The 25,213-nt window shown below is 45.6% G+C and overlaps 1 protein-coding gene across 1 annotated transcript; it reads right to left on the bottom strand.

Annotated features, from left to right (window-relative positions):
- Positions 1-15,692: 15,692 nt before the first annotated feature.
- LOC125510056 (flowering time control protein FPA) lies at positions 15,693-22,758 on the bottom strand. Its single transcript, XM_048675145.1, has 7 exons — positions 22,309-22,758; positions 21,241-21,483; positions 21,061-21,135; positions 20,203-20,969; positions 19,532-20,120; positions 18,845-19,414; positions 15,693-16,055 (listed from the first exon to the last, which is right to left on the bottom strand). The coding sequence occupies exons 1-6, from the start codon at positions 22,651-22,653 to the stop codon at positions 18,863-18,865; spliced, it is 2,571 nt and encodes an 856-aa protein (XP_048531102.1). The 5' UTR covers positions 22,654-22,758; the 3' UTR covers positions 15,693-16,055; positions 18,845-18,862.
- Between the last annotated feature and the right edge of the window lie 2,455 nt (positions 22,759-25,213).

Below are 25,213 nucleotides of genomic sequence, written 5' to 3'. Positions count from 1 at the left end.
CGCGCGCGGTAAGAGGCGGCGCGGGGCGCGCGGGCCTCGGGGGCTCTCCCCGGGCCGAGCGGGCCGGCGGCGGGGGAGACCCGGCGGCGACACGTGGCGGCGTGTGGCTGGCTGGGCGCGGCGGGCGGACGCGTCCGGTTGTGGTCGGACGTGTCCGATGGCGGCGGAGCTGATTTCTAGGGTTAGGAGAAGAGGAGATCCGAGAATTTCGGGAGGGGGTCTATATATAGGCATAGAGGGAGCTAGGAAGCTCCAAATGGAGTGCGGTTTTCGGCCACGCGATCGTGATCGAACGACCGAGATGATGGAGAGATCTTAGGTGGGTTTTGGGCCACTTTGGAAGGGTGTTGGGCTGCAACACTCACGAGGCCTTCTCGATCCCTCGGTTAACCGTTGGAGCATCAAACGAAGTCCAAATGACACGAAACTTGACAGGCGGTCTACCGGTAGTAAACCAAGGCCACATGGCAAGTCTCGGTCCAATCCGGAAATGTTTAACCCCCACACACAAAAAGAGGTAGAAAGGACCGCCGGAGGAGATAGGAGCGCCGGAATGCAAAACGGACAACGGGGAAAAAGCTCGGATGCATGAGACGAACACGTATGCAAATGCAATGCACAAGATGACATGATATGAGATACATGACAAAGGCAACAACACACAGAGACAAAAACCCGAACCCGAGGAAATAAAATAACTTAGCACCGGAAACGGCAAGAGTTGGGATACATATAAGGTAAATTACATCCGGGGTGTTACACCAAGCCTCCTCGTGCCCTGTAGCGCATTGCTCGAAGTACGCCTGAGAGCGCATTAGAGCTTTGTCGAGGACACCGTTGCTAGCCATCGCAGCCGGAGGCCAGATAGATCACTAAGAGCATGTCCATGAGCTCCGTAGGGTGCCTCTCCTCCACTCTGAGAAGTGAATCAGGCCTAGGGACTCCCATAGATGACACGGGGACCTCGACCTCCGCCACGATCATCGCTCTTCCGCTCCTAAATTTGGTCGCCTCGAGCCACCGTTGACCTACCAGACCATCGTGTTTTCATCGCAGAAACCTTTCTCCCCTTCTCCCTTCTTCCCCCGCTCGATTCCGTGCCCGGAGCCCTCTGCCGAAGCCGACCGGCATGACCAACCTTGGTTGGATAGGTCGTGTGCATGCTGACCTACCACTGTTGCGCCCAGCATGTCTCATGCGCCTCACACAGCTACATAACATGCCTTGCCCCTCCTCCCGCGGTCCCACCTCCCTATGGCAAGCTGCTGGCGAGCGCAGCCGCTCACGGTCGGCCACACATGGACCATTGTTAACCCTAGTAGTGGGTCCCATGGCTCACATGCCAGGGAGATAGAGGGGGTTGTGAGAGAAAAGTTTTTTTTACTTTTATTATTTCTGTATGGCCCCACATGTAAGTGCTTTGAGAGAGGGAGGGGTGAGAGAATGAGTTTTTTTCTTTGATTTGTTTGAGAGGGTCCCGCATGTCAATGACATAAGGAGGCAGGGGTAACAATGTTCAGAAAACATCTAGTAGAGTGTCAAAGCCCTTTGACCAAACGAAACGACACAAAAGGGCATTCTATAAGTGCACCTAACAGTAGGGGGCAAATTTGAGCACACTTCGAAATTAGGGGTAAATTTGAGTAGTGGGTTCGAGTTAAGGGTACAAATGTAAAAGCCCCTATAAAATAACCACCACCCGAGCGCTATTAGTTTAAAACATGAATCTGCCATGATCTCTTTCCTGGTTCTTGCATGCCAACAAAGTTTGGCAGGGGAACGTATAACTTCAACCAGTTAAGTTTAAAAGTTTTCTATAATAAACCTAGCACTATTAGTTCAAACATTAATCTACCGTCGCCTCTTTCCTGGTTATCGCAGACCAACAAAGTTTGGCAGAGGAAGCTATAAATTCATCAAGTTCAGCTTAAAAGTCTTCTAAAATATACCTCCCCGTGATATTAGCTTAAAACATTAATCTACAATAATCTCTTCCCTGGTTTTTTCAGACCAACAAAGTTTGGCAGAGGAACCTATAACTTCAACCAATTTAGATGAAGTCTTCTAAAATAACACTCTCCGAGCGCTATTAGTTTAAAACTGAATCTACCATAATCTCTTTCCTGGTTCGTGCAAATCAACAAAGTTTGACGGAGGAACCTATAACTTCAGCCAGTTCAGATTGAAATTCTTCTAAAATACTCCCCAGCAATATTAGTTTGAAACATGAATCTACCATAATCTCTTTCCTGGTTCTTGCAAACCAACAAAGTTGGCACAGGAACCTATAATTTTTGACCAGATCGGCTTAAAAGTCTTCTAAATACCCAACGCTATTAGTTTAAAAATTAATCAACCATAAATATCTTTCCACATTCTTGCAGACCAACAATGTTTGGCAGACAAACCTGTAACATTAACCAGTTCAACATAAAAGTCTTATAAAATAACGCCGACCCGAGCGCTACTAGTGTAAAACATGAATCTGCCATGATCTCTTTCCTGGTTCTTGCAGGCCAACAAAGTTTGACAGAGGAAAATATAACTTCAATCAGTTTAGTTTAAAAGTCTTCTAAAATACTCATCAGTGCTATTAGTTCAAACATGAATCTACCATAATCTCTTTCCTGGTTATTACATACCAACAAAGTTTGGCAAAAGAACCTATAACTTCAACCAGTTGAACCTAAAACTTTTCTAAAATACGCCCCTAGTGCAATTAGTTTTAAAATTGAATATACCACAATCTCTTTCGTTGTTCTTGCATACCCACAAAGTTTGGCAGAGAAACCTATAACTTCAACCAGCTTTGCATAAAAGTCGTCTAAAATACCCCCACCCAGCACAATTCGTTTAAAACATGACTACCATAATCTATTTCCTGGTTCTTGTAGACCAACAAAGTTTGGCAGAGGAACCTACAACTTCAACCTGTTCAACTTAAAAGACTTTTAAAATAACCCCACTCGAGCGCTATTAGTTTAAAACATGAATCTACCATGATCTCTTTCCTTGTTCTTAAAGGCCAACAATGTTTGGCGGTGGAACCTACAACATTCACCAGTTCAGCTTAACAGTCTTCTAAAATACCCCCAACGCTATTGGTTTAAAGATAAATCTGCCATAATCTCTTTCCTAGTTATTGTAGACCACCAATGTTTGGCAGAAGAACCTATAACTTCAACTAATTGAACTTAAAAGTCTTCTAAAATACCCCCCCAGCGCTACTAGTTTAAAACATGAATATATCATAATTTTTTCCCTGGTTCTTATAGACCAAGAAAGTTTGACAGAGAAACCTATAACTTCAACCAGTTCAGCATAAAATTCATCTAAACTACCCCCACCCAAATGCTATTAGTTTAAAACATGACTACCATAATTCATTTAATGGTTCTTGTAGACCAACAAAGTTTGGAAGAGGAACCTACAACTTCAACATGTTCAGCTTAAAAGTATTCTAAAATAACCCCCACCCGAATGCTATTAGTTTCAAACATGAATCTGCCATTATCTCTTCCCTTATTCTTACTGACAAAAAAATTTGGTAGTGGAACCTATAACTTCCACCGGTTCGGCTTAAAATTCTTCTAAAATACCCCCAACGCTATTAGTTTAAACATGAATCTAGAATAATCTCTTTCCTGGTTATTATAGACCAACATAGTTTGGTAGAGGAACCTATAACTGTTGGAAATATGCCCTAGAGGCAATAATAAAATGGTTATTATTATATTTCCCTGTTCATGATAATTGTCTATTGTTCATGCTATAATTGTGTTATCCGAAAATCGTAATACATGTGTGAATACATAGACCACAACACGTCCCTAGTGAGCCTCTAGTTAACTAGCTCGTTGATCAAAAGATAGTCATGGTTTCCTGACTATGGACATTGGATGTCATTGATAACGGGATCACATCATTAGGAGAATGATGTGATGGACAAGACCCAATCCTAAGCATAGCTCAAAGATCGTGTAGTTCGTTTGCTATAGCTTTTCCGAATGTCAAGTATCATTTCCTTAGACCATGAGATTGTGCAACTCCCGGATACCGTAGGAGTGCTTTGGGTGTGCCAAACATCACAATATAGCTGGGTGACTATAAAGGTACACTACGGGTATCTCCAAAAGTGTCTGTTGGGTTGGCACGAATCGAGACTGGGATTTCTCACTCTGTATGACGGAGAGGTACCTTTGGGCCCACTCGGTAATGCATCATCATAATGAGCTCAATGTGACCAAGTGGTTGATCACGGGATCATGCATTACGGTACGAGTAAAGTGACTTGCCGGTAACGAGATTGAACGAGGTATTGGGATACCGATGGTCGAGTCTCGGGTAAGTAACGTACCGATTGACAAAGGGAATTGTATACGGGATTGATTGAATCCTCGACATCATGGTTCATCCGATGAGATAATCGAGGAGCATGTGGGAGACAACATGGGTATCCAGATCCCGCTGTTGGTTATTGACCGGAGAGTCGTCTCGGTCATGTCTGCGTGTCTGCCGAACCCGTATGGTCTACACACTTAAGGTTCGGTGACGCTAGGGTTGTTGAGATATTAGTATACGGTAACCCGAAAGTTGTTCGGAGTCCCGGATGAGATCCCGGACATCACAAGGAGTTCCAGAATGGTCCGGAGGTGAAGATTTATATATAGGAAGTCAAGTTTCGGCCATCGGGAAAGTTTCAGGGTAATCGGTATTGTACCGGGACCACCGGAAGGGTCCCGGGGGTCCACCGGGTGGGGCCACCTATCCCGGAGGGCCCCATGGGCTGAAGTGGGAGGGGAACCAGCCCCTAGTGGTCTGGTGCGCCCTCCATGGGCCTTCCCCTGCGCCTAGGGTTGGAAACCCTAGGGGTGGGAGGCGCCCCACTTGGCTTGGGGGGCACTCCACCCCCCTTGGCCGCCCCCCCTTGGATATCCCATCTCCTAGGGCTGGCGCCCCCCCTAGGGGTCCTATATATAGTGGAGGGAGGGAGGGCAGCCGCACCCTAGCCCCTGGCGCCTCCCTCTCCCTCCCGTGACACCTCTCCCTCTCCCTGAGCTTGGCGATGCCCTGCCGAGATCACCGTTGCTTCCACCACCACGCCGTCGTGCTGCTGGATCTCCATCAACCTCTCCTTCCCCCTTACTGGATCAAGAAGGAGGAGACGTCTTCCCAACCGTACGTGTGTTGAACGCGGAGGTGCCGTCCGTTCGGCGCTAGGTCATCGGTGATTTGGATCACAACGAGTATGAGTCCATCAACCCCGTTCTCTTGAACGCTTCCGCTCGCGATCTACAAGGGTATGTAGATGCACTCCTATCTCCCTCGTTGCTAGATGACTCCATAGATTGATGTTGGTGATGTGTAGAAAATTTTAAAATTCTGCTACGTTCCCCAGCAGTGGTATTAGAGCTAGGTCTATGCGTAGTTTCTATGCACGAGTAGAACACAAAGAGTTGTGGGCGTCGATATTGTCAATTTACTTGCCGTTACTAGTCTTATCTTGATTCGGCGGCATCGTGAGATGAAGCGGCCCGGACCGACCTTACACGTACGCTTACGTGAGACTGGTTCCACCGACTGACATGCACTAGTTGCATAAGGTGGCTAGCGGGTGTCTGTCTATCCCACTTTAGTCGGATCGGATTCGATGAAAAGGGTCCTTATGAAGGGTAAATAGAAATTGGCATATCACGTTGTGGTTTTGGCGTAGGTAAGAAACGTTCTTGCTAGAAACCTATAGCAGCCACGTAAAAAAACTTGCAACAACAATTAGAGGACGTCTAACTTGTTTTTGCAGCATGTGCTGTGTGATGTGATATGGCCAAAAGGATGTGATGAATGATATATGTGATGTATGAGATTGATCATGTTCTTGTAATAGGAATCACGACTTGCATGTCGATGAGTATGACAACCGGCAGGAGCCATAGGAGTTGCCTTAATTTATTTATGACCTGCGTGTCAACATAAACGTCATGTAATTACTTTACCTTATTGCTAAAGCATTAGCCATAGTAGTAGAAGTAATAGATGACGAGACAACTTCAAGAAGACACGATGATGGAGATCATGATGATGGAGATCATGGTGTCATGCCGGTGACAATGATGATCATGGAGCCCCGAAGATGGAGATCAAAAGGAGCAAATGATATTGGCCATATCATGTCACTATTTGATTGCATGTGATGTTTATCATGTTTAACATATTATTTGCTTAGAACGATGGTAGCTTAAATAAGATGATCCCTCGTAATAATTTCAAGAAAGTGTTCCCCCTAACTGTGCACCGTTGCGAAGGTTCGTTGTTTCAAAGCACCATGTGATGATCAGGTGTGATAGATTCTAACGTTCGAATACAACAGGTGTAAGCCAGATTTACACACGCAATACACTTAGGTTGACTTGACGAGCCTAGCATGTACAGACATGGCCTCGGAACACGAAAGACCGAAAGGTCGAGCATGAGTCGTATAGAAGATACGATCAACATGAAGATGTTTACCGATGTTGACTAGTCCGTCTCACATGATGATCGGACACGGCCTAGTTGACTCGGATGATGTTTCACTTAGATGACTAGAGGGATGTCTATCTGAGTGGGGGTTCATTGAATAATTTGATTAGATGAACTTAATTATCATGAACTTAGTCTAAAATCTTTACACTATGTCTTGTAGATCAAATGGCCCACGCTAATGTTGCCCTCAACTTCAACGCGTTCCTAGAGAAAACCAAGCTGAAAGATGATGGCAGCAACTATACGGACTGGGTCCGGAACCTGAGGATCATCCTCATAGCTGCCAAGAAAGATTATGTCCTAGAAGCACCGCTAGGTGACGCACCCATCCTAGAGAACCAAGACGTTATGAATGCTTGGCAGTCACGTGCTGATGCTTACTCCCTCGTTCAGTGCGGCATGCTTTACAGCTTAGAACCGGGGCTCCAAAAACGTTTTGAGCAACACAGAGCATACGAGATGTTCGAAGAGTTGAAAATGGTTTTCCAAGCTCATGCCCGGGTCGAGAGATATGAAGTCTCCGACAAGTTCTTCAGTTGTAAGATGGAGGAAAACAGTTCTGTCAGTGAGCACATACTCAAAATGTCTGGGTTGCATAACCGCTTGACTCAGTTGGGAGTTAATCTCCCAGATGACGCGGTCATTGACAGAATCCTTCAGTCGCTTCCACCGAGCTACAAGAGCTTTGTGATGAACTTCAATATGCAGGGGATGGAAAAGACCATTCCTGAGGTATATTCAATGCTGAAATCAGCGGAGGTGGAAATCAAAAAGGAACATCAAGTGTTGATGGTGAATAAAACCACTAAGTTCAAGAAAGGCAAGGGTAAAAAGAACTTCAAGAAGGACGGCAAGGGAGTTGCCGCGCCCGGTAAGCAAGCTGCCGGGAAGAAGTCAAAGAATGGACCCAAGCCTGAGACTAAGTGTTTTTATTGCAAGGGAAGTGGTCACTGGAAGCGGAACTGCCCCAAATACTTAGCGGACAAGAAGGCCGGCAACACTAAAGGTATATGTGATATACATGTAATTGATGTGTACCTTACCAGTACTCGTAGTAGCTCCTGGGTATTTGATACCGGTGCGGTTGCTCACATTTGTAACTCAAAGCAGGAGCTGCGGAATAAGCGGAGACTGGCGAAGGACGAGGTGACGATGCGTGTCGGGAATGGTTCCAAGGTCGATGTGATCGCCGTCGGCACGCTACCTTTACATTTACCTACGGGATTAGTTTTAAACCTCAATAATTGTTATTTAGTGCCAGCTTTGAGCATGAACATTGTATCAGGATCTCGTTTAATTCGAGATGGCTACTCATTTAAATCCGAGAATAATGGTTGTTCTATTTATATGAGAGATATGTTTTATGGTCATGCTCCGCTGGTGAATGGTTTATTCTTAATGAATCTCGAGCGTAATGTTACACATATTCATAGTGTGAATACCAAAAGATGTAAGGTTGATAATGATAGTCCCACATACTTGTGGCACTGCCGCCTTGGTCACATAGGTGTCAAACGCATGAAGAAGCTCCATGCAGATGGACTTTTGGAGTCTCTTGATTACGAATCATTTGACACGTGCGAACCATGCCTCATGGGTAAAATGACCAAGACTCCGTTCTCAGGAACAATGGAGTGAGCAACCAACTTATTGGAAATCATACATGTTGATGTGTGCGGTCCAATGAGTGTTGAGGCTCGTGGTGGCTATCGTTATGTTCTCACCCTCACTGATGACTTGAGTAGATATGGGTATGTCTACTTAATGAAACACAAGTCTGAGACCTTTGAAAAGTTCAAGGAATTTCAGAGTGAGGTTGAGAATCAACGTGACAGAAAAATCAAGTTCTTGCGATCAGATCGTGGGGGAGAATACTTGAGTCACGAATTTGGCACACACTTAAGGAAATGTGGAATAGTTTCACAACTCACGCCGCCTGGAACACCTCAGCGTAATGGTGTCTCCGAATGTCGTAATCGCACTCTATTGGATATGGTGCGATCTATGATGTCTCTTACCGATCTACCATTGTCATTTTGGGGCTATGCTTTAGAGACTGCCGCATTCACTTTAAATAGGGCTCCATTGAAATCCGTTGAGACGACACCGTATGAATTATGGTTTGGGAAGAAACCTAAGCTGTCGTTTCTAAAAGTTTGGGGATGCGATGCTTATGTTAAGAAACTTCAACCTGAAAAGCTCGAACCCAAATCGGAAAAATGCGTCTTCATAGGATACCCTAAAGAAACTATTGGGTATACCTTCTACCTCAGATTCGAAGGCAAGATCTTTGTTGCCAAGAATGGATCCTTTCTAGAGAAAGAGTTTCTCTCGAAAGAAGTAAGTGGGAGGAAAGTAGAACTTGATGAAGTATTACCTCTTGAACCGGTAAGTGGCGCGACTCAGGAAAATGTTCCTGAGGTGCCTGCACCGACTAGAGAGGAAGTTAATGGTGATGATCATGAAACTTCAGATCAAGTTGCTACTGAACTTCGTAGGTCCACCAGGACACGTTCCGCACCAGAGTGGTACGGCAACCCTGTCTTGGAAATCATGTTGTTAGACAACGGTGAACCTTCGAACTATGAGGAAGCGATGGCGGGCCCAGATTCCGACAAATGGCTGGAAGCCATGAAATCCGAGATAGGATCCATGTATGAAAACGAAGTATGGACTTTGACTGACTTGCCTGATGATCGGCGAGCCATATAAAATAAATGGATCTTTAAGAAGAAGACGGACGCGGATGGTAATGTAACCATCTATAAAGCTCGGCTTGTCGCTAAGGGTTATCGACAAGTTCAAGGGGTTGACTACGATGAGACTTTCTCACCCGTAGCGAAGCTGAAGTCCGTCCGAATCATGTTAGCAATTGCCGCATTCTGTGATTATGAGATATGGCAAATGGACGTCAAAACGGCATTCCTTAATGGTTTCCTTAAGGAAGAATTGTATATGATGCAGCCGGAAGGTTTTGTCGATCCTAAGAATGCTGACAAGGTGTGCAAGCTCCAACGCTCGATCTATGGGCTGGTGCAAGCATCTCGGAGTTGGAACATTCATTTTGATGAGATGAGCAAAGCGTTTGGGTTTACGCGGACTTATGGAGAAGCCTGCATTTACAAGAAAGTGAGTGGGAGCTCTGTAGCATTTTTCATATTGTATGTGGATGACATACTGTTGATGGGAAATGATATAGAATTCTTGGAAAGCATAAAGGCCTACTTGAACAAGTGTTTTTCAATGAAGGATCTTGGAGAAGCTGCTTACATATTGGGCATTAAGATCTATAGAGATAGATCGAGACGCCTCATTGGTCTTTCACAGAGTACGTACCTTGACAAGATATTGAAGAAGTTCAATATGGATCAGTCAAAGAAGGGGTTCTTGCCTGTATTGCAAGGTACGAGATTGAGCACGGCTCAATGCCCGACCACGACAGAAGATAGAGAAAAGATGAGTGTCGTCCCCTATGCCTCGGCCATAGGGTCTATCATGTATGCTATGTTGTGTACCAGGCCTGATGTAAACCTTGCCGTAAGTTTGGTAGGAAGGTACCAAAGTAATCCCGGCATGGAACACTGGACAGCGGTCAAGAATATCCTGAAGTACCTGAAGAGGACTAAGGATATGTTTCTCGTTTATGGAGGTGACAAAGAGCTCATCGTAAAGGGTTACGTCGATGCTAGCTTCGACACAGATCTGGATGACTCTAAGTCACAAACCGGATACGTGTATATTTTGAATGGTGGGGCAGTAAGCTGGTGCAGTTGCAGCAAAGCGTTGTGGCGGGATCTACATGTGAAGCGGAATACATGGCAGCCTCGGAGGCAGCACAAGAAGCAATCTGGGTGAAGGAGTTCATTACCGACCTAGGAGTCATATCCAATGCGTCGGGCCCGATGACTCTCTTCTGTGACAACACTGGAGCTATTGCCCTTGCCAAGGAGCCCAGGTTTCACAGGAAGACCAGGCATATCAAGCGTCGCTTCAACTCCATTCGTGAAAGTGTTCAAAATGGAGACATGGATATTTGTAAAGTACATACGGACCTGAATGTGGCAGATCTGTTGACTAAACCTCTCCCTAGAGCAAAACATGATCAACACCAGAACTGTATGGGTGTTCGATTCATCACAATGTAACTAGATTATTGACTCTAGTGCAAGTGGGAGACTGTTGGAAATATGCCCTAGAGGCAATAATAAAATGGTTATTATTATATTTCCCTGTTCATGATAATTGTCTATTGTTCATGCTATAATTGTGTTATCCGGAAATCGTAATACATGTGTGAATACATAGACCACAACACGTCCCTAGTGAGCCTCTAGTTGACTAGCTCGTTGATCAAAAGATAATCATGGTTTCCTGACTATGGACATTGGATGTCATTGATAACGGGATCACATCATTAGGAGAATGATGTGATGGACAAGACCCAATCCTAAGCATAGCTCAAAGATCGTGTAGTTCGTTTGCTATAGCTTTTCCGAATGTCAAGTATCATTTCCTTAGACCATGAGATTATGCAACTCCTGGATACCGTAGGAATGCTTTGGGTGTGCCAAACGTCACAATGTAACTGGGTGACTATAAAGGTACACTACGGGTATCTCCGAAAGTGTCTGTTGGGTTGGCACGAATCGAGACTGGGATTTGTCACTCCGTATGACGGAGAGGTATCCCTGGGCCCACTCGGTAATGCATCATCATAATGAGCTCAATGTGACCAAGTGGTTGATCACGGGATCATGCATTACGATACGAGTAAAGTGACTTGCCGGTAACGAGATTGAACGAGGTATTGAGATACCGACGATCGAGTCTCGGGCAAGTAACGTACCGATTGATAAAGGGAATTGTATACGGGATTGATTGAATCTCGACATCGTGGTTCATCCGATGAGATCATCGAGGAGCATGTGGGAGCCAACATGGGTATCCAGATCCCGCTATTGGTTATTGACCGGAGAGTCATCTCGGTCATGTCTGTGTGTCTCCCGAACCCGTAGGGTCTACACACTTAAGGTTCGGTGACGCTAGGGTTGTTGAGATATTAGTATACGGTAACCTGAAAGTTGTTCGGAGTCCCGGATGAGATCCCGGACGTCACAAGGAGTTCCGTAATGGTCCGGAGGTGAAGATTTATATATAGGAAGTCAAGTTTCGGCCATCGGGAAAGTTTCAGGGTAATCGGTATTGTACCGGGACCACCGGAAGGGTCCCGGGGGTCCACCGGGTGGGGCCACCTATCCCGGAGGGCCCCATGGGCTGAAGTGGGAGGGGAACCAGCCCCTAGTGGGCTGGTGCGCCCCCCATGGGCCTCCCCCTGCGCCTAGGGTTGGAAACCCTAGGGGTGGGGGCGCCCCACTTGGCTTGGGGGGCACTCCACCCCCCTTGGCCGCCGCCCCCTTGAAAATCCCATCTCCTAGGGCCGGCGCCCCCCCTAGGGGTCCTATATATAGTGGGGGGAGGGAGGGCAGCCGCACCCTAGCCCCTGGCGCCTTCCTCTCCCTCCCGTGACACCTCTCCCTCTCCTTGAGCTTGGCGAAGCCCTGCCGAGATCACCGTTGCTTCCACCACCACGCCGTCGTGCTGCTGGATCTCCATCAACCTCTCCTTCCCCCTTGCTGGATCAAGAAGGAGGAGACGTCTTCCCAACCGTACGTGTATTGAACGCGGAGGTGCCGTCCGTTCGGGCTAGGTCATCGGTGATTTGGATCACGACGAGTACGACTCCATCAACCCCGTTCTCTTGAACGCTTCCACTCGCGATCTACAAGGGTATGTAGATGCACTCCTCTCTCCTCGTTGCTAGATGACTCCATAGATTGATCTTGGTGATGCGTAGAAAATTTTAAAATTCTGCTACGTTCCCCAGCAATAACTTCATCCAGTTCAGCTTAAAAGTCTTCTAAAATATGCCCCTCCCCCTCAGCACTATTAGTTTAAAACATGAATATACCATAATCTCTTTCCTGGTTCTGGCTGACCAAGAAAGTTTAGTAGAGAAACCTATAACTTCGCCTAGTTCAGCATAAAAGTCTTCTAAAATACCCCCAACGCTATTAGTTTAAACATGGATCTACCATAATCTCTTTTCCCGGTTCTTGCGGACCAACAAAGTTCAGCAAAGAAATGCATAACTTCAACCAGTTCAACTTACAAGTCTTCTAAAATACGCCACCCACCCCTCAGCGCTATAAGTTTAAAACATGAATATACCGTAATCTCTTTCCTAGATCTTGCAGAGCAAAAAAGTTTGGAAGAGAAACCTATAACTTTAACCAGTACAACATAAAAGTTCTAAAATGCCCCCACCCAACGCTATTAGTTTAAAACATGAATCTACTATAATCTCTTTCATGGTTCTTGTAGACCAACAAAGTTTGGCAGAGAAACATATGACTTCAACCTATTCAGCTTAAAAGTCTTCTTAAATAATCCCCACAAGAGCGTTATTAGTTTAAAACATGAAGCTGCCATGATCTCTTTCCTTGTTCTTGCAGGCCAACAAAGTTAGGCAGAGAAACCTATAAGTTCCACCAGCTCAGCTTAAAAGTCTTCTAAAATAGACCCCAACACTATTAGTTTAAAGAGGAATCTACCATATCTCTTTTTTGGTTATTGCAGACCAACAAAGTTTGACAAAGGAACCTATAACTTCAACCAGATCAACTTAAAAATCTTCTAAAATATGCCCCACCCCCCTTAGTGCTAGTAATTTAAAACATGAATGTGCCATAATCTCTTTCTTGGTTCTTGCAGATCAAGAAAAATTGACCGAGAAATCTATAACTTCAACCAGTTCAACTTAAAAGTCTTCTAACATACGCCCCCTCCCCCCTCGGTGCTATACGTCTAAAACATGAATTTACCATAATCTCTTTCCTGGTTCTTGCAGACCAAGAAAGTTTGGCAGAGAAACCTATTAACTTCAACCAATTCATCATAAAAGTCTTCTAAAATACCCCCAGCCAGCGTTATTAGTTTAAAACATGAATCTACCATATTCTCTCTTGTGCTTTTTGCAGGCTAACAGAGTTTGGCAAAGGAACCTACACTTCAACATGTTCAACTTGAAAGTCACTAAAATAACCCCCAACAGTAAAACATGAATCTAGCGTAATCTCTTTCAACAAAGTTTGGTACAGGAACCTATAACTTCAACCAGTTTAGCTTGAAAGCCTAAAATACCCCCAAGTGCTATTAGCTTAAAACATGGATCTAATCTCTTTCCTATCTTTTGCAGACTAAGCAATATACCACCCCCCGCCGCACTATTAACTTAAAACATGAATCTAAGGTCTTCCCTGTTTCTTGCAAACCAACGAAGATTGACAGAAGAACATGTAACTTCAACCAACCCCAGGGATATTAGTTTATAACATAAATGAACCATAATATATTTCCTTGTTTTTGGAGACCAACAAAGTTGGGCATAGAACCTATAACTTAAGCCAGTTCAACAATTACCCCCCCCCCCGTCGCCAAACCAGTTCAGCTTGAAAGCCTAAAATACACCCCCCCACACACACACAGGTGTTATTAGCTTAAAACATGGATCTACCATAATCTATTTCCTAGCTTTTGCAGACTAAGCAATATACCCCCCCCCGCCGCACTATTAACTTAAAACATGAATCTATAGTAGTCTCCTCCCTGCTTCTTCCAAATCAACAAAGATTGACAAAGGAACCTATAACTTCAGCCAGCCCCAGAGATATATTAGTTTAAAACATAAATCAACCATAATATATTTCCTTGTTTTCGCAGACCAACAAAGTTGGGTTGAGGAACCTATAACTTAAGCCAGTTCAGCAATCATCCCCCCCCCCCACTATTAACATAAAATATGAATCTACAGTAATCTCTTCCCTGTTTCTTGCAAACCAACAAAGATTAACAAAGGAACCTATAACTTCAACCATCCCCGAAGATATTAGTTTAAAACATAAGTCAACCATAATATATTTCCTTGTTTTTGCAGACCAACAAAGTTGGGTTGAGGAACCTATAAGTCAAGCCAGTTCAGCAAATCCCCCCCCCCCCCCGCACTATTAACTTAAAATATGAATCTACAGTCGTCTCTTCCCTGTTTCTTACAAACCAACAAAGATTAAGAGAGGAACCTATAACTTCAACCAGCCCCAGAGATATTAGTTTTAAACATAAGTCAACCATAATATATTTTTCCTTGTTTTCGCAGACCAACAAAGTTGGGTCTTAAGCCAGTTCAGCAATCACCCCCCCCCCCTGCACTATTAACTTAAAATATGAATCTACAGTAATCTCGTCCCTGGTTCTTGCAAATCAACAAAGATTAACGCAAACCAACAAAGATTAACAGAGGAACCTATAACTTGAACCAGCCCCAGAGTTTATAACATAAGTCAACCATAATATATTTCCTTGTTTTCGCAAACCAACAAAGTTGGGTTGAGGAACTTATAACTTAAGCCAGTTCAGCAATCACCCCCCCCCCCTGCCCCCCGGCTATTAGCTTAAAACATGAATCTAGAGTAGTCTCTTACCTGTTTCTTGCAAACCAACAAAGATTAACAAAGGAACCTATAACTTCAACCGGCCCTAGAAATAGTAGTTTAAAACATAAGTCAACCATAATATATTTCCTTATTTTTCGCAGACCAACAAAGTTGGGTTGAGGAACCTGTAACTTAAGCCAGTATCACCCCCCCCCCCCCGGGAGGGGGGGGGGGCTATTAGCTTAAAATATGAATCTACAGTAGTCTCTTACCTGTTTCTTGCAAACCAACAAAGATTAACGGAGGAACCTATAACTTCAACCGGCCCCAGAAATAGTAGTAGTTTAAAACATAAGTCAATCATAATATATTTCCTTATTTTCCGCAGACCAACAAAGTTGGGTTGAGGAACCTGTAACTTAAGCCAGTATCACCCCCCCCCCCCCGGGGGGGGGGGGGGGCTATTAGCTTAAAATATGAATCTACAGTAGTCTCTTACCTGTTTCTTGCAAACCAACAAAGATTAACAGAACCTATAACTTCAACCGGCCCCAGAGATATTAGCTTAAAACATGAATCTACCATAATATATTTCCTGGTTCTTGCACACCTACAAAGTTTGATGTAGAAACCTATAACTTCGAACCAATTTAGCAAAAGAAAAAAGCAAAGTCACACATGAACTCATAACAAGAACAGATTTAATCCATGTCAAAACCGAGAAAACCAAACAAGTACCACATGTCATGCCAAGGAGGCCGCATAGACAAACAGACGCTCATAATGTTCAAAGCTGAAAATATCCGACACCTAAAAAGCAATACAGGGATGCAAAAGGAGATATCTGAGTTTTCCCTTTCTGGATAGTATGAGGCAGAGAAGCTACTAGTGCACTAGTGCAGTTGACGCTTGATTGTCTGTCCCTCTCCGGTAGGTAGCAACCGATTCCACGTCAGGGTGAGGATAGATAACCGCCAGCACACCATCATGGGCCGGGACGAGATTCTGTTCCGCTGCAGGCGAGGAGATCGAGCAAGCCAGTACCTACAGATCACACGTTTCCGTCAGATACAAGTTGTCAAACGTGTGTTTTGTTCAGGTAGAGTCACACAAATCGGAATAATACGATGTTCATTTGTACGAGCTGACTCAACTTATAATAAAATAATTATTCGATCTCATAATATAAAATCATTTTTGACACATAATATAAGAGCATTTCTAACACTAATAAAATAATTACTACTTCCTCAGCCTCATAATATAAAAGCATTTTTGACATATAATATAAGAGCGTTTTTGACACTAGACAGAGCGGAGATAGTGCGTGGTTTGTGCGCCTAGCATAGCAGCGTCATTTTATTTTATTTGGAAAAGAAAAGTCAGCACGTGGCTGTGGCTTTGCGTAACCATATGCGTTAGGCGGGATTGGAGGTAGGCCGAGAATCTGGGAGGCAAAATCGGTTGGACTGAGAGCGAGCTCTTCCCCCAGACAGAAGAGTAGAGCTGACAGACGATAATTTACTGTTCAGACGATAAGTTACTGTAACTTTTTTCCTGTTGTCAGCGCCCCTTGGTGATACAGTGATCTGTGTAATCGGCATCTGGTGCCTGTTATTTTTTTACAGCAATTTTGATGTTCTATTATCGGCGCGCCTGCTCCTTTTCCCGTTTAAAAAGCAAACATATTCTACTAACTACTCCACATTGGGGTAGTCAGTTGAGGTGAAGTGCCGTTGCAACCACCACGTGCATATAATAATTATGAGCATGAAACAGACGACACGCCGAGAGAGAAATAGGACAAGCTAGATGGGGAGAGGCAGACAGGGAAGGAGAGACAGGATGAGGTTAGAAGTTTATACTAAAGCGTCCTCGTTACGATTTGGCGCGTCGTGTGGCAGGACATTTGCAGAGCATGTATAGAGTATTTAGAAAAGGAAGAGCACCTAATCAACGAGGAGAACCATGTTACCTACTTCTCCGTCTCATAATATAATATAAGATCATTTTAATACTAATGTAGTGTTAAAAACGCTCTTATATTATAAGACGATGAAGATGAAGGGAGTGGCAGTCCCACTGCACCACGTGCTATCCCAAGGTTTGCTCCGTGGTAAGACTCCCTCCATTCCAAAATAGATGACTCATTTTATACTAATTTTAGTACAAAGTTAGTACAAAATTGGGTCATCTATTTTACAACGGAGGGAGTATGTGTAAGGTTGAGCGCACCTGGTTCGTTACTGCATCTGCAAGTTCCCCAAGTACGTGCTACTAATAAAACCTGTAGGGCCCAGGATTAAGAGGTTGAGAGCGTACCAAAACTTTTGCAGGCCGTCTTTCAACTGATATTTTGGTTCAAGAGAAGCATCCGGCGGGATGAATGGACGTTGCTTTGAGCGAACAAGGATCGACTTCCACTTTGATAGTAAAAAAAAAGAACAAGACAACGAATCTGACAGAAGGGAAGGAGAGGATGCGTGTCCTAAATGCCAGTGGCCATCGCCACGCAGCAGCCCCGCAGTAGCAAATCTGAATTACGTATTTGGACGGCTCGTTCTGCTCAATGTCGTTTACGGTTATGGAAAACAACAGTCGCAAAATTGAGCGGACGTGTGCTCCGATTTAAACGACGCAACTATAGATGTGTGAGAATGAACCCGGCGTTTCCAAGAAAACGACGCAACTACAGGTGTGAGCGCACAGGAATTCTGGCGCATCATATAATGGACAGAAGACTATGAAGCTATGCATTGTCTTGTGCCCCCAAAATAGAGAAGATCATTCGCACATTCTGCAGGAGCTAGGGCTTCGCACAGCCCTTTCGCACCCATCACTGTGTATTTCAAATGTTTCTCGGGCTAAGACGATCCTTATGGCCCCGCTAGGGGGCAACGTATGCTACCCGAGGTTTCGCAGGGATGAGGCATCAGCAGTGTCCACGAAGGAAAGCAAAGCACCATGCCGAAATCGTCTCATCGTAGCATGAGAAACGTAGTCTCGAATCTCGATGTACCACGAGAACTGCAGACTTGCAACTTACATGCAAGTGAGTAATGGTTTTTGCTTTGTTTCAAATCACCAGTTTGGATTCAATAAGGCCGGCCATTACATGAAAGATGTTCATACATATATATCTATATATCAATCAAAAAACTAATAATTCCTCTAGCAAGCTATGCAACATTCTACCATGACTTCTTAAACTACTGCAGTCAAAACTACAGACCCTATGTAGAACAGAACTCCAGAATTCAATCAAGATAGAATACGCTGATATCAATTTATTATGCAAGCAACAAATATCAACAGATAATGCACATAAAACTATCAAGAGGATATATGTGTGAATTTGTCAGATAAACTTTATTATCTAAGCCACTAGTTCTGATCCGCTTAATTGTACCCGTATTGCACAACCACATACCCACCACGACGATGCAACATTCATCTGCAGTACCTATCCTAGTCTATACCATGACTTGTTAATTAATTACATGATAGCTGAAAGGTTTTCTGTCGGTCTATATTAGTGCAATTAGGATATGCTAGGTGTGACTTATGTCTCACATTCTAAGTTTTATGATTAGTTTAGCACTATCCAGGATGATTGGCAGTTATCAATATTCCAGGTAACAACCGCAATTTTTTAACTTATGTCAATTATTATATTCCTTACCAAACATCCCAGGAAACTTATGCTCCTTGATTTATCCATGCAAAATTGTGTTTGATCCTCTTAAGTTAGCTAAATCTATTACTATATCCATAATTTTAGCAGAAAAGAAATAGCAAACAAAATAACACACTAGGTGCAGAGGTGAGCTTACCTGAAGCAGTACTAAATATCAAGATTGGTTTCCAGATCCACGTTGTAGCTGCAGCAGTAAATTGTGAGCAAACTGGAGCGTTGCCTGGTACTTCTTGTTCTTATCCGCCTCTTCAGTAGCTTGAGCAGAACCAGAAGCAACATTTTGTTGCTGTTGTACCTGAGAGGAGAAATCCGAGTTTACCCTATCAGTGGGGAATGACGTTGACTGATGGAGCTGTGCCAAATTCCCCATCTGGTTATTTGCTGCCAATGGTCCATCATTCATTTGGTGTGGGGGAGGGACTGGTAGGTTGGTATTGCTGGACTGGAAGTTAGACTGGCTAACTGTTCCTAAGGAACCGTAATTGTTTTGAGGAGCGTAATAGTGTTCTGGTTGATACTGCTGCTGTGTAGGGAGAGCAGACACGGGTCCTTGTGTAGGGAGAGGAGGTGGTGGAGGCAAGCTTAAGGTAACCTCAGGGTTGTAAGCAGTATGTATTGGGTGCTGCTCCTGAGCACCGACCATGCCCCCATAGCTTGCTGGAGCTTGCCTGCCGAACTGCTGACCCGATTGCTGAAGATTACCCACCTGCTCAAAGGATAAATAAGAGGTCAGTGTTAGATTTTCATCTTCCCATACGATAAGAAAAGTAGATGCATCATGCAACAGTGATGCCACAGGTCTTCCTGTGGAGCTCAGGGTTACCTGACTATTTGCTGGAACTGTTGACTGCACATTTGGCATAAGTTTAGCTAATGTGGCCATAATATCAGGCTTGAGTGACTGTCCTTGCTGTCCTGCTATTTGGCTCATGGGAAAGCTTGATACACCTGACTGAACTGCTTCCTCACGTAAAGATCCCCGATAATCAGCATCCTGATGATGGTTGCTATTAACAGAGCCCATATTGTAATTTCTTTGCATCGCTAGCATGGTATCACCACCATCATAATAAGCTTGTGACTCTGGTCCAGTCAGTACAGGTCTCTGGACAGCAGCATTGGACATCTGTGGAATGTGCAGTACCACGCCATAAAGGCGCTCTGGACCATCAACTTGCAGAACATTCGTCAGGAAATCAGATGGCGGGACCAAAAACAAAGTGGTTCCTGCATCAACTTTAACAACCCCTGCGCGACTTTTTGAGCCCAAGTACCGCAGAAATTCAGTGTAAGACACAAAATCATCTTCACTGTCTGGTAAGAAGAAGACAATTTCAAAACCCGAAGCATCTCCATAGTGTTTTGCCAGCATATCTAATCCTGTTCTAGCGGAGATATTAACAATGTCCGGCCTGCAAAGAGAAGTGGAATATATGCAAGGTCAGTAAACTATACAAGAAACTTTGGAAAAAAGTTGAAGTTGTTTGTACTCACAAAGGTATCTCAATGCCCCTCCTTATAGGCAAGCAGCGAGCACGACAAACAGGAGATCCACCTTTGGCAATACTGCCACGCCAGAAGTGCCCAAGGGATGACGTTTGGTGTACCGTGCCCTGGATCCGAATAACAGAGCTAAAGCTCTCATCAGCAACTGGCTGAAGACCCTCACTGCCTGCCCTTACATGGTAAGGGTCCATGCCAGCATCCAACCTCACCCTTTTGGCTTCTCTCGGATCAAGCGCATTATGACCAGAATGTCCAGTCAACAAAGATGAGCCAGCTTCAGGTGCTGGAAGGATACCACCAGTGATTGGCATTGCACCATAGTCCAAGTATCTTGATCTTCCACGTCGAGGATCATACCCTTGTGATGTGCCATGACTACTGCGACCAGCACCAAAATAATCAGGTGCGGCATATGGACTATCATTGTACATCTCTGATCTAGGGAACCCAGCAGGCGGTGTTAGGCTATCAAGTTTACTGGGTGCAAGCCCACTGCTGGAGAAAAGAACATGAATCCTTGTATCATTGAAAAGACGCCCATCTAGAAGATTCTTAGCATTAGAAGCTCCTTCAATGGTTGCAAACTCCACAAAAGCATACTGCCTTTCTGGAAAAACCTTGATGTTTGTAACCACACCATGTGCTGCCATAGCCCGCCTTAGTGCCTCCTCATTAACTTTATGTGTATTGGGTAAACCCACCCAGAGAACATTGGTAGGATTTTTCGCCTCTCTCATTCGTACTCCAGCAGAACCCTGACAAACAGAACATGATATGACAGTAAGCAACCCGCAGATCAAAGAGGACAGTACAACAGCAAGAACCAAGAGAAGTAAACAGCAGTACCTTTGCATGTCCAACTCCAATTTCACCGGGTGGCAATGATCCTCTACTGTTGAAGTTGCCTGCTTCCGACCGTTCCTATCCAAATCAGTACAAATAACTAAATAGTAAGACAGCGTTCCTTCAAAAACTGCAGCCTAGAAGTACTATTCACAAACTCAGTCAAAAATAATAGATGCATACCGCTCTGCCTCTGGACCTCTGGAAATCAACACATAATTCCTTGCCCCCTAAATATGCCCCATTCAAGGCTCTATGGGCAGAAATGGCATCTTCCAGCTTCTCAAAGTCGATGTATGCAGAAGTTTGATCATGGGAGAATGCAACACCTTCAATCTTCCCAAACTTATGAAACTCCTCCTCTACCTCCTGCTTTGAAATAGACGGACTAATTCCTCCAACCCATAGGTTCCTAACAGCTCTAGCCTGTAAAAACCAATCAACAAACACAAGTAAGCATCATGAGGGCATAAATCTTCACACAACACCAGCATAGCAATTTCACCATAGAACAAGAAACGATCACCAATCTAGGAGTATTTCTGTACCTACTTATAAAGGATAATGTTCAAAAAAGCGGAAAGCCACAGCTTAGAGCAATGGGCGCTTAAGCGCGTTTCAGCATTTTTTAAAAACTTGGCCAGAATTTGACTGTTTTGTGCATCTAAAATAAGAAAATAGGAAACATGGCACATGGGTAGTTGAAGTAGCATCTAAAATGCACTTAACATAACAAATACACATCAGTTTCACACAGCAAGAAAAATGACAACTAAAATGCAGTTCAGTTCAAATAGTCATAGCCAAATGCAGATCATGTAGCCATGATTTGGCCAGAATCTGAAGGAAACAGCTCCCATACAGACCCTAATAATAAGATAAATGACATACTGCCATCATTGCACAAGCAGCTAAGCAGAAGCAGTTCAAAAACAGCCAAATTCTGGCCAAAATTTTAAAATACGCTTAATCTACCGCTTAGGGCAGAAGCGAAGCATTTTGCCATCGCTTGCCGCGCTCCCCTGGACCGGACCACCCCCGTCGCCGCAGATCCGGTGTGCCGCCGCTCGAATAACTACATGCATCAGAGCTGCTGGAGGCCTCAGCCCACACCGCCTAAATAAACCACAAATCACAAGCACCGAAGTCCTAATTACCGGAAAATTCACATCATACTGCAGCCAGATCCCGGGGGGATCCAAGGTGGGAGCGGATCGGAGTGGGGGAAGGAGGGAGGGGGTGAGAAGTTACCGGCCGGGCGAACTCGACCCGGATGAAGGCGCCCTTGACCTTGGACCCGCGGAGCGCCTCGAGGGCGGCCCGGGACTCGGCGACGGAGCGGAAGAGGACGAACGCGTAGCTGCGGGAGCCGGCGCGCGTGACGGCGCAGTCTAGCGCCTCGTGCGGGGCGAAGGCCGCCATGACGTCGTCCTCGCCCGCGTGCGCGGGCAGGTTGCCGACCCACAGCGCGTTCGTCTCGTGGGCGGCCCCTGGCGCGGCGGCGGGGGCGGCGGCGGCCGCGGAGCCGGAGGGCTCCGACTCCTTCGGCGGGCTGGAGGCCTCGGAGGGCCCCGCGGGCGTCGGCTCCGACGACATCGCCGGCGGCGGGATCAGGGCAGGGAGAGGTCGCCGGGGCCTAGGGTTAGGTTGTGGGGAATTGGGCTGGAGCGTCTGCGATGGGGAACGGAACGGGTGTGGGGGATCCGGCCCGCGGGTCGGACGATATATACTGCGGTCTGCGGGCGGGGCAGGGACGACTGCGCGCCTGCGCCGAGTCCGTGGGCGGCACCGCTTCTATCCTTTTTTTTTTAGGGTAGCACCGCTTCTTATCCTTGCTCCAACATCCACACACGGCACCTATTCCCATCACCGCTCAGGAAAAAAAAAGATTGACCTTGTATAAGCCGCATCCGGCGCCGTCCGATCCTACGCGATCGTGTGACGCGGGCGCCTGTGCGTCCTCACGCGAAGGTAGTCCATCTTGTGCTAGCGTCCCCGTGAATGCCTTTTTCTGAGGATCCTTCTTACACTTACTTCACACGCAAGCTTTGCCAGATAGCCATCCAATCCAATAAGAGTCGCGCAAGGGGCGATCGATCGGTTTGTCCACGCCAGCAGCGCTATGAAACAAAAACAACTGGAGACGCGCGAGCGCTGGTTGGTCTAGAAGAAAGAGGGAGGAGAAGGAAATCGCTTGGGTCCCTTCTCTGCCGACGTACGCCACTTCCTTTTCTTTGACCCCATCACATCACACGCAACCTCCCATCCCCTCGTCCCTCTCACAGCGCCGCCCCGATCCACCTGCCTCGCCGTGGTTCAGCCGATGGCGCCGCGGTTCTGCTCGGGCGCCATCGCCTGAAGGTCGCCGTTGCCGTCGACGAGGACAGATGGGAGGATGCCGCCGCAATGGATCTGCTCCCCGTTCCCCTCCACCATCGGTGGCCATGTGCGAGTGTCTCCCGGGATCCAGGTGTGGTCTCGCTGCCATTGATTCCAGAGGAGAAAGGGGTGCTCTTCCATGTCAGCTAGATGAGAAATAGGAGGACTAAGGCGCCGGCGAACAAATCCGACCTAGCTCTTTTGGCCACAGCCGTAGCACACCATTACCCAATCCCGATCTCTCTGCTGCTCTTCTCCAGCCTCGCCACCGCCTGCTACTCCACTTATAATCTCCCTCGCCACGCCACCATCACCTACTTCCTGTGCTGCCGTGGCGAGAAGATGGTGGTGGGGACGGTGGCACCGGTGGGGAGATGGGTGCACCGCCACCGTAGGCGCTGCTAGCGCCACCGCCCGCGTCAGGCGGCCACCGCGACAGAGGGGATCGTCAAGAGGCCCAGTATAACCATACGCCGGGTCTCTACGCCTCAAGGGACCCCAGATTCAGTCCTATCAAGAAGTATTGCCAGATGATTCAAGTGCTCCGTGAATTACTTTCAGGCATGTGATGTCTTTCATTGGATCAAAAAGCACACCAAGCTTAATCAGGTAGTTATTACTTCTCTGAAAGACATACGTAGTTGTTGATTGCTTCTGCTGTTTTTAGTTAGTTAACTTTGTTGTTTCGATATACCACCACATGTCTGAAATTGCCTTGCGGAGAGTGGGACGATTCATTTGACTTCATATTTTTTGGAATTTGATTTTGGTATAATGTGAAACTAGAATTTGGAATCTATGTATTGCAGAATTTGATGGTACAATGCATAACTCTAATTAATCGTGTAATCTAAACAGAAAAGGTTAGCGAGCTTCTACAATCTTGGTACTTCTGTTATCTATACCACTATGATTGCTAGATGTTTTTGTAGCTTGACTATCATGGGCCTGGTTTCATGGAACCGATCACACAGTTTTGGGTGACGCCGTCTATATATCTAACAAAAGCCTGAGGACCGGGACCTCGTCTGGGACATCGAGGTGAGACCCCAATGCTCCGCTCTTTCGGTTCTATCCGCGTAAGATTCTGCGGCGGTCTCCTTCGGTGGGAGAAATATTTGCCTCTTTGAGCCCGGATTTCAGTTTGTACGAGTTGAGGCTCGGTTTTCCTTCTGCATAAAGGTTACTTTACATGCCAGGGATTATGAGAATTTTTTTGGTTTGCATTGCAATTATGCTTGCTGATTTGGTTGCGGGCTGGATTTCTACAGGCAGCGTTGGTGTTGAGTGGGTGGCCCAACAAGAAGAGGAAAGAACTGAATAGCGAAAAGAAAGGCGAAGACAACAACCATGAAGGTCAGGACAACGATGAGGCCTCAGTGTCGAAGAACCGAGGGTGGTGTGGTCAGGTGAGCTCGGGATTGACATAAAAAACACCTCCCCACGTTGCCTTTTGCTTTCTGTTAAATGTTCTTGCAGGCTGCAGCAAACCCATTCATGCTGCGTCCTTTCTCTTACTGTTGGTTGCAGAGGCTGTACCTAAAAGAATACTTCAACTTATGAACATGGAGAAGTTCACTAGGGAAAATATTGCAAGTCATCTACAAATATCACAGCATGGCATTTATTCCCACAATCATCTTTATCTATTCAAGTGTTATCTCTTCGATTCATGATTCGTGAGCATGTGATGCACAAAGAGAAACTAAACTTTTACAGAATTGGCACCAACCTTATGTGCAAAGTGGCCTTGTTGTCATGTATCAAATTATATAAG

Source organism: Triticum urartu, chromosome 5 (assembly GCF_003073215.2).
Source record: "Triticum urartu cultivar G1812 chromosome 5, Tu2.1, whole genome shotgun sequence".
NCBI lineage: Eukaryota > Viridiplantae > Streptophyta > Magnoliopsida > Poales > Poaceae > Triticum > Triticum urartu.
Note: the sequence above shows the minus strand (reverse complement) of the source record. Positions and strands in the feature narration are given on the sequence as shown.

Bases quoted from the DNA above. Each gene is read 5' to 3' on its own strand.
- LOC125510056 (XM_048675145.1), bottom strand. From the start codon at position 22,653: ATGTCGTCGGAGCCGACGCCCGCGGGGCCCTCCGAGGCCTCCAGCCCG. The intron at 20,121-20,202 runs GTGAGTACAAAC...TTCTCTTTGCAG, and splicing joins AGGGGCATTGAGATACCTTT to GCCGGACATTGTTAATATCT. The intron at 19,415-19,531 runs GTAACCCTGAGC...TCCTTTGAGCAG, and splicing joins CAGTTCCAGCAAATAGTCAG to GTGGGTAATCTTCAGCAATC.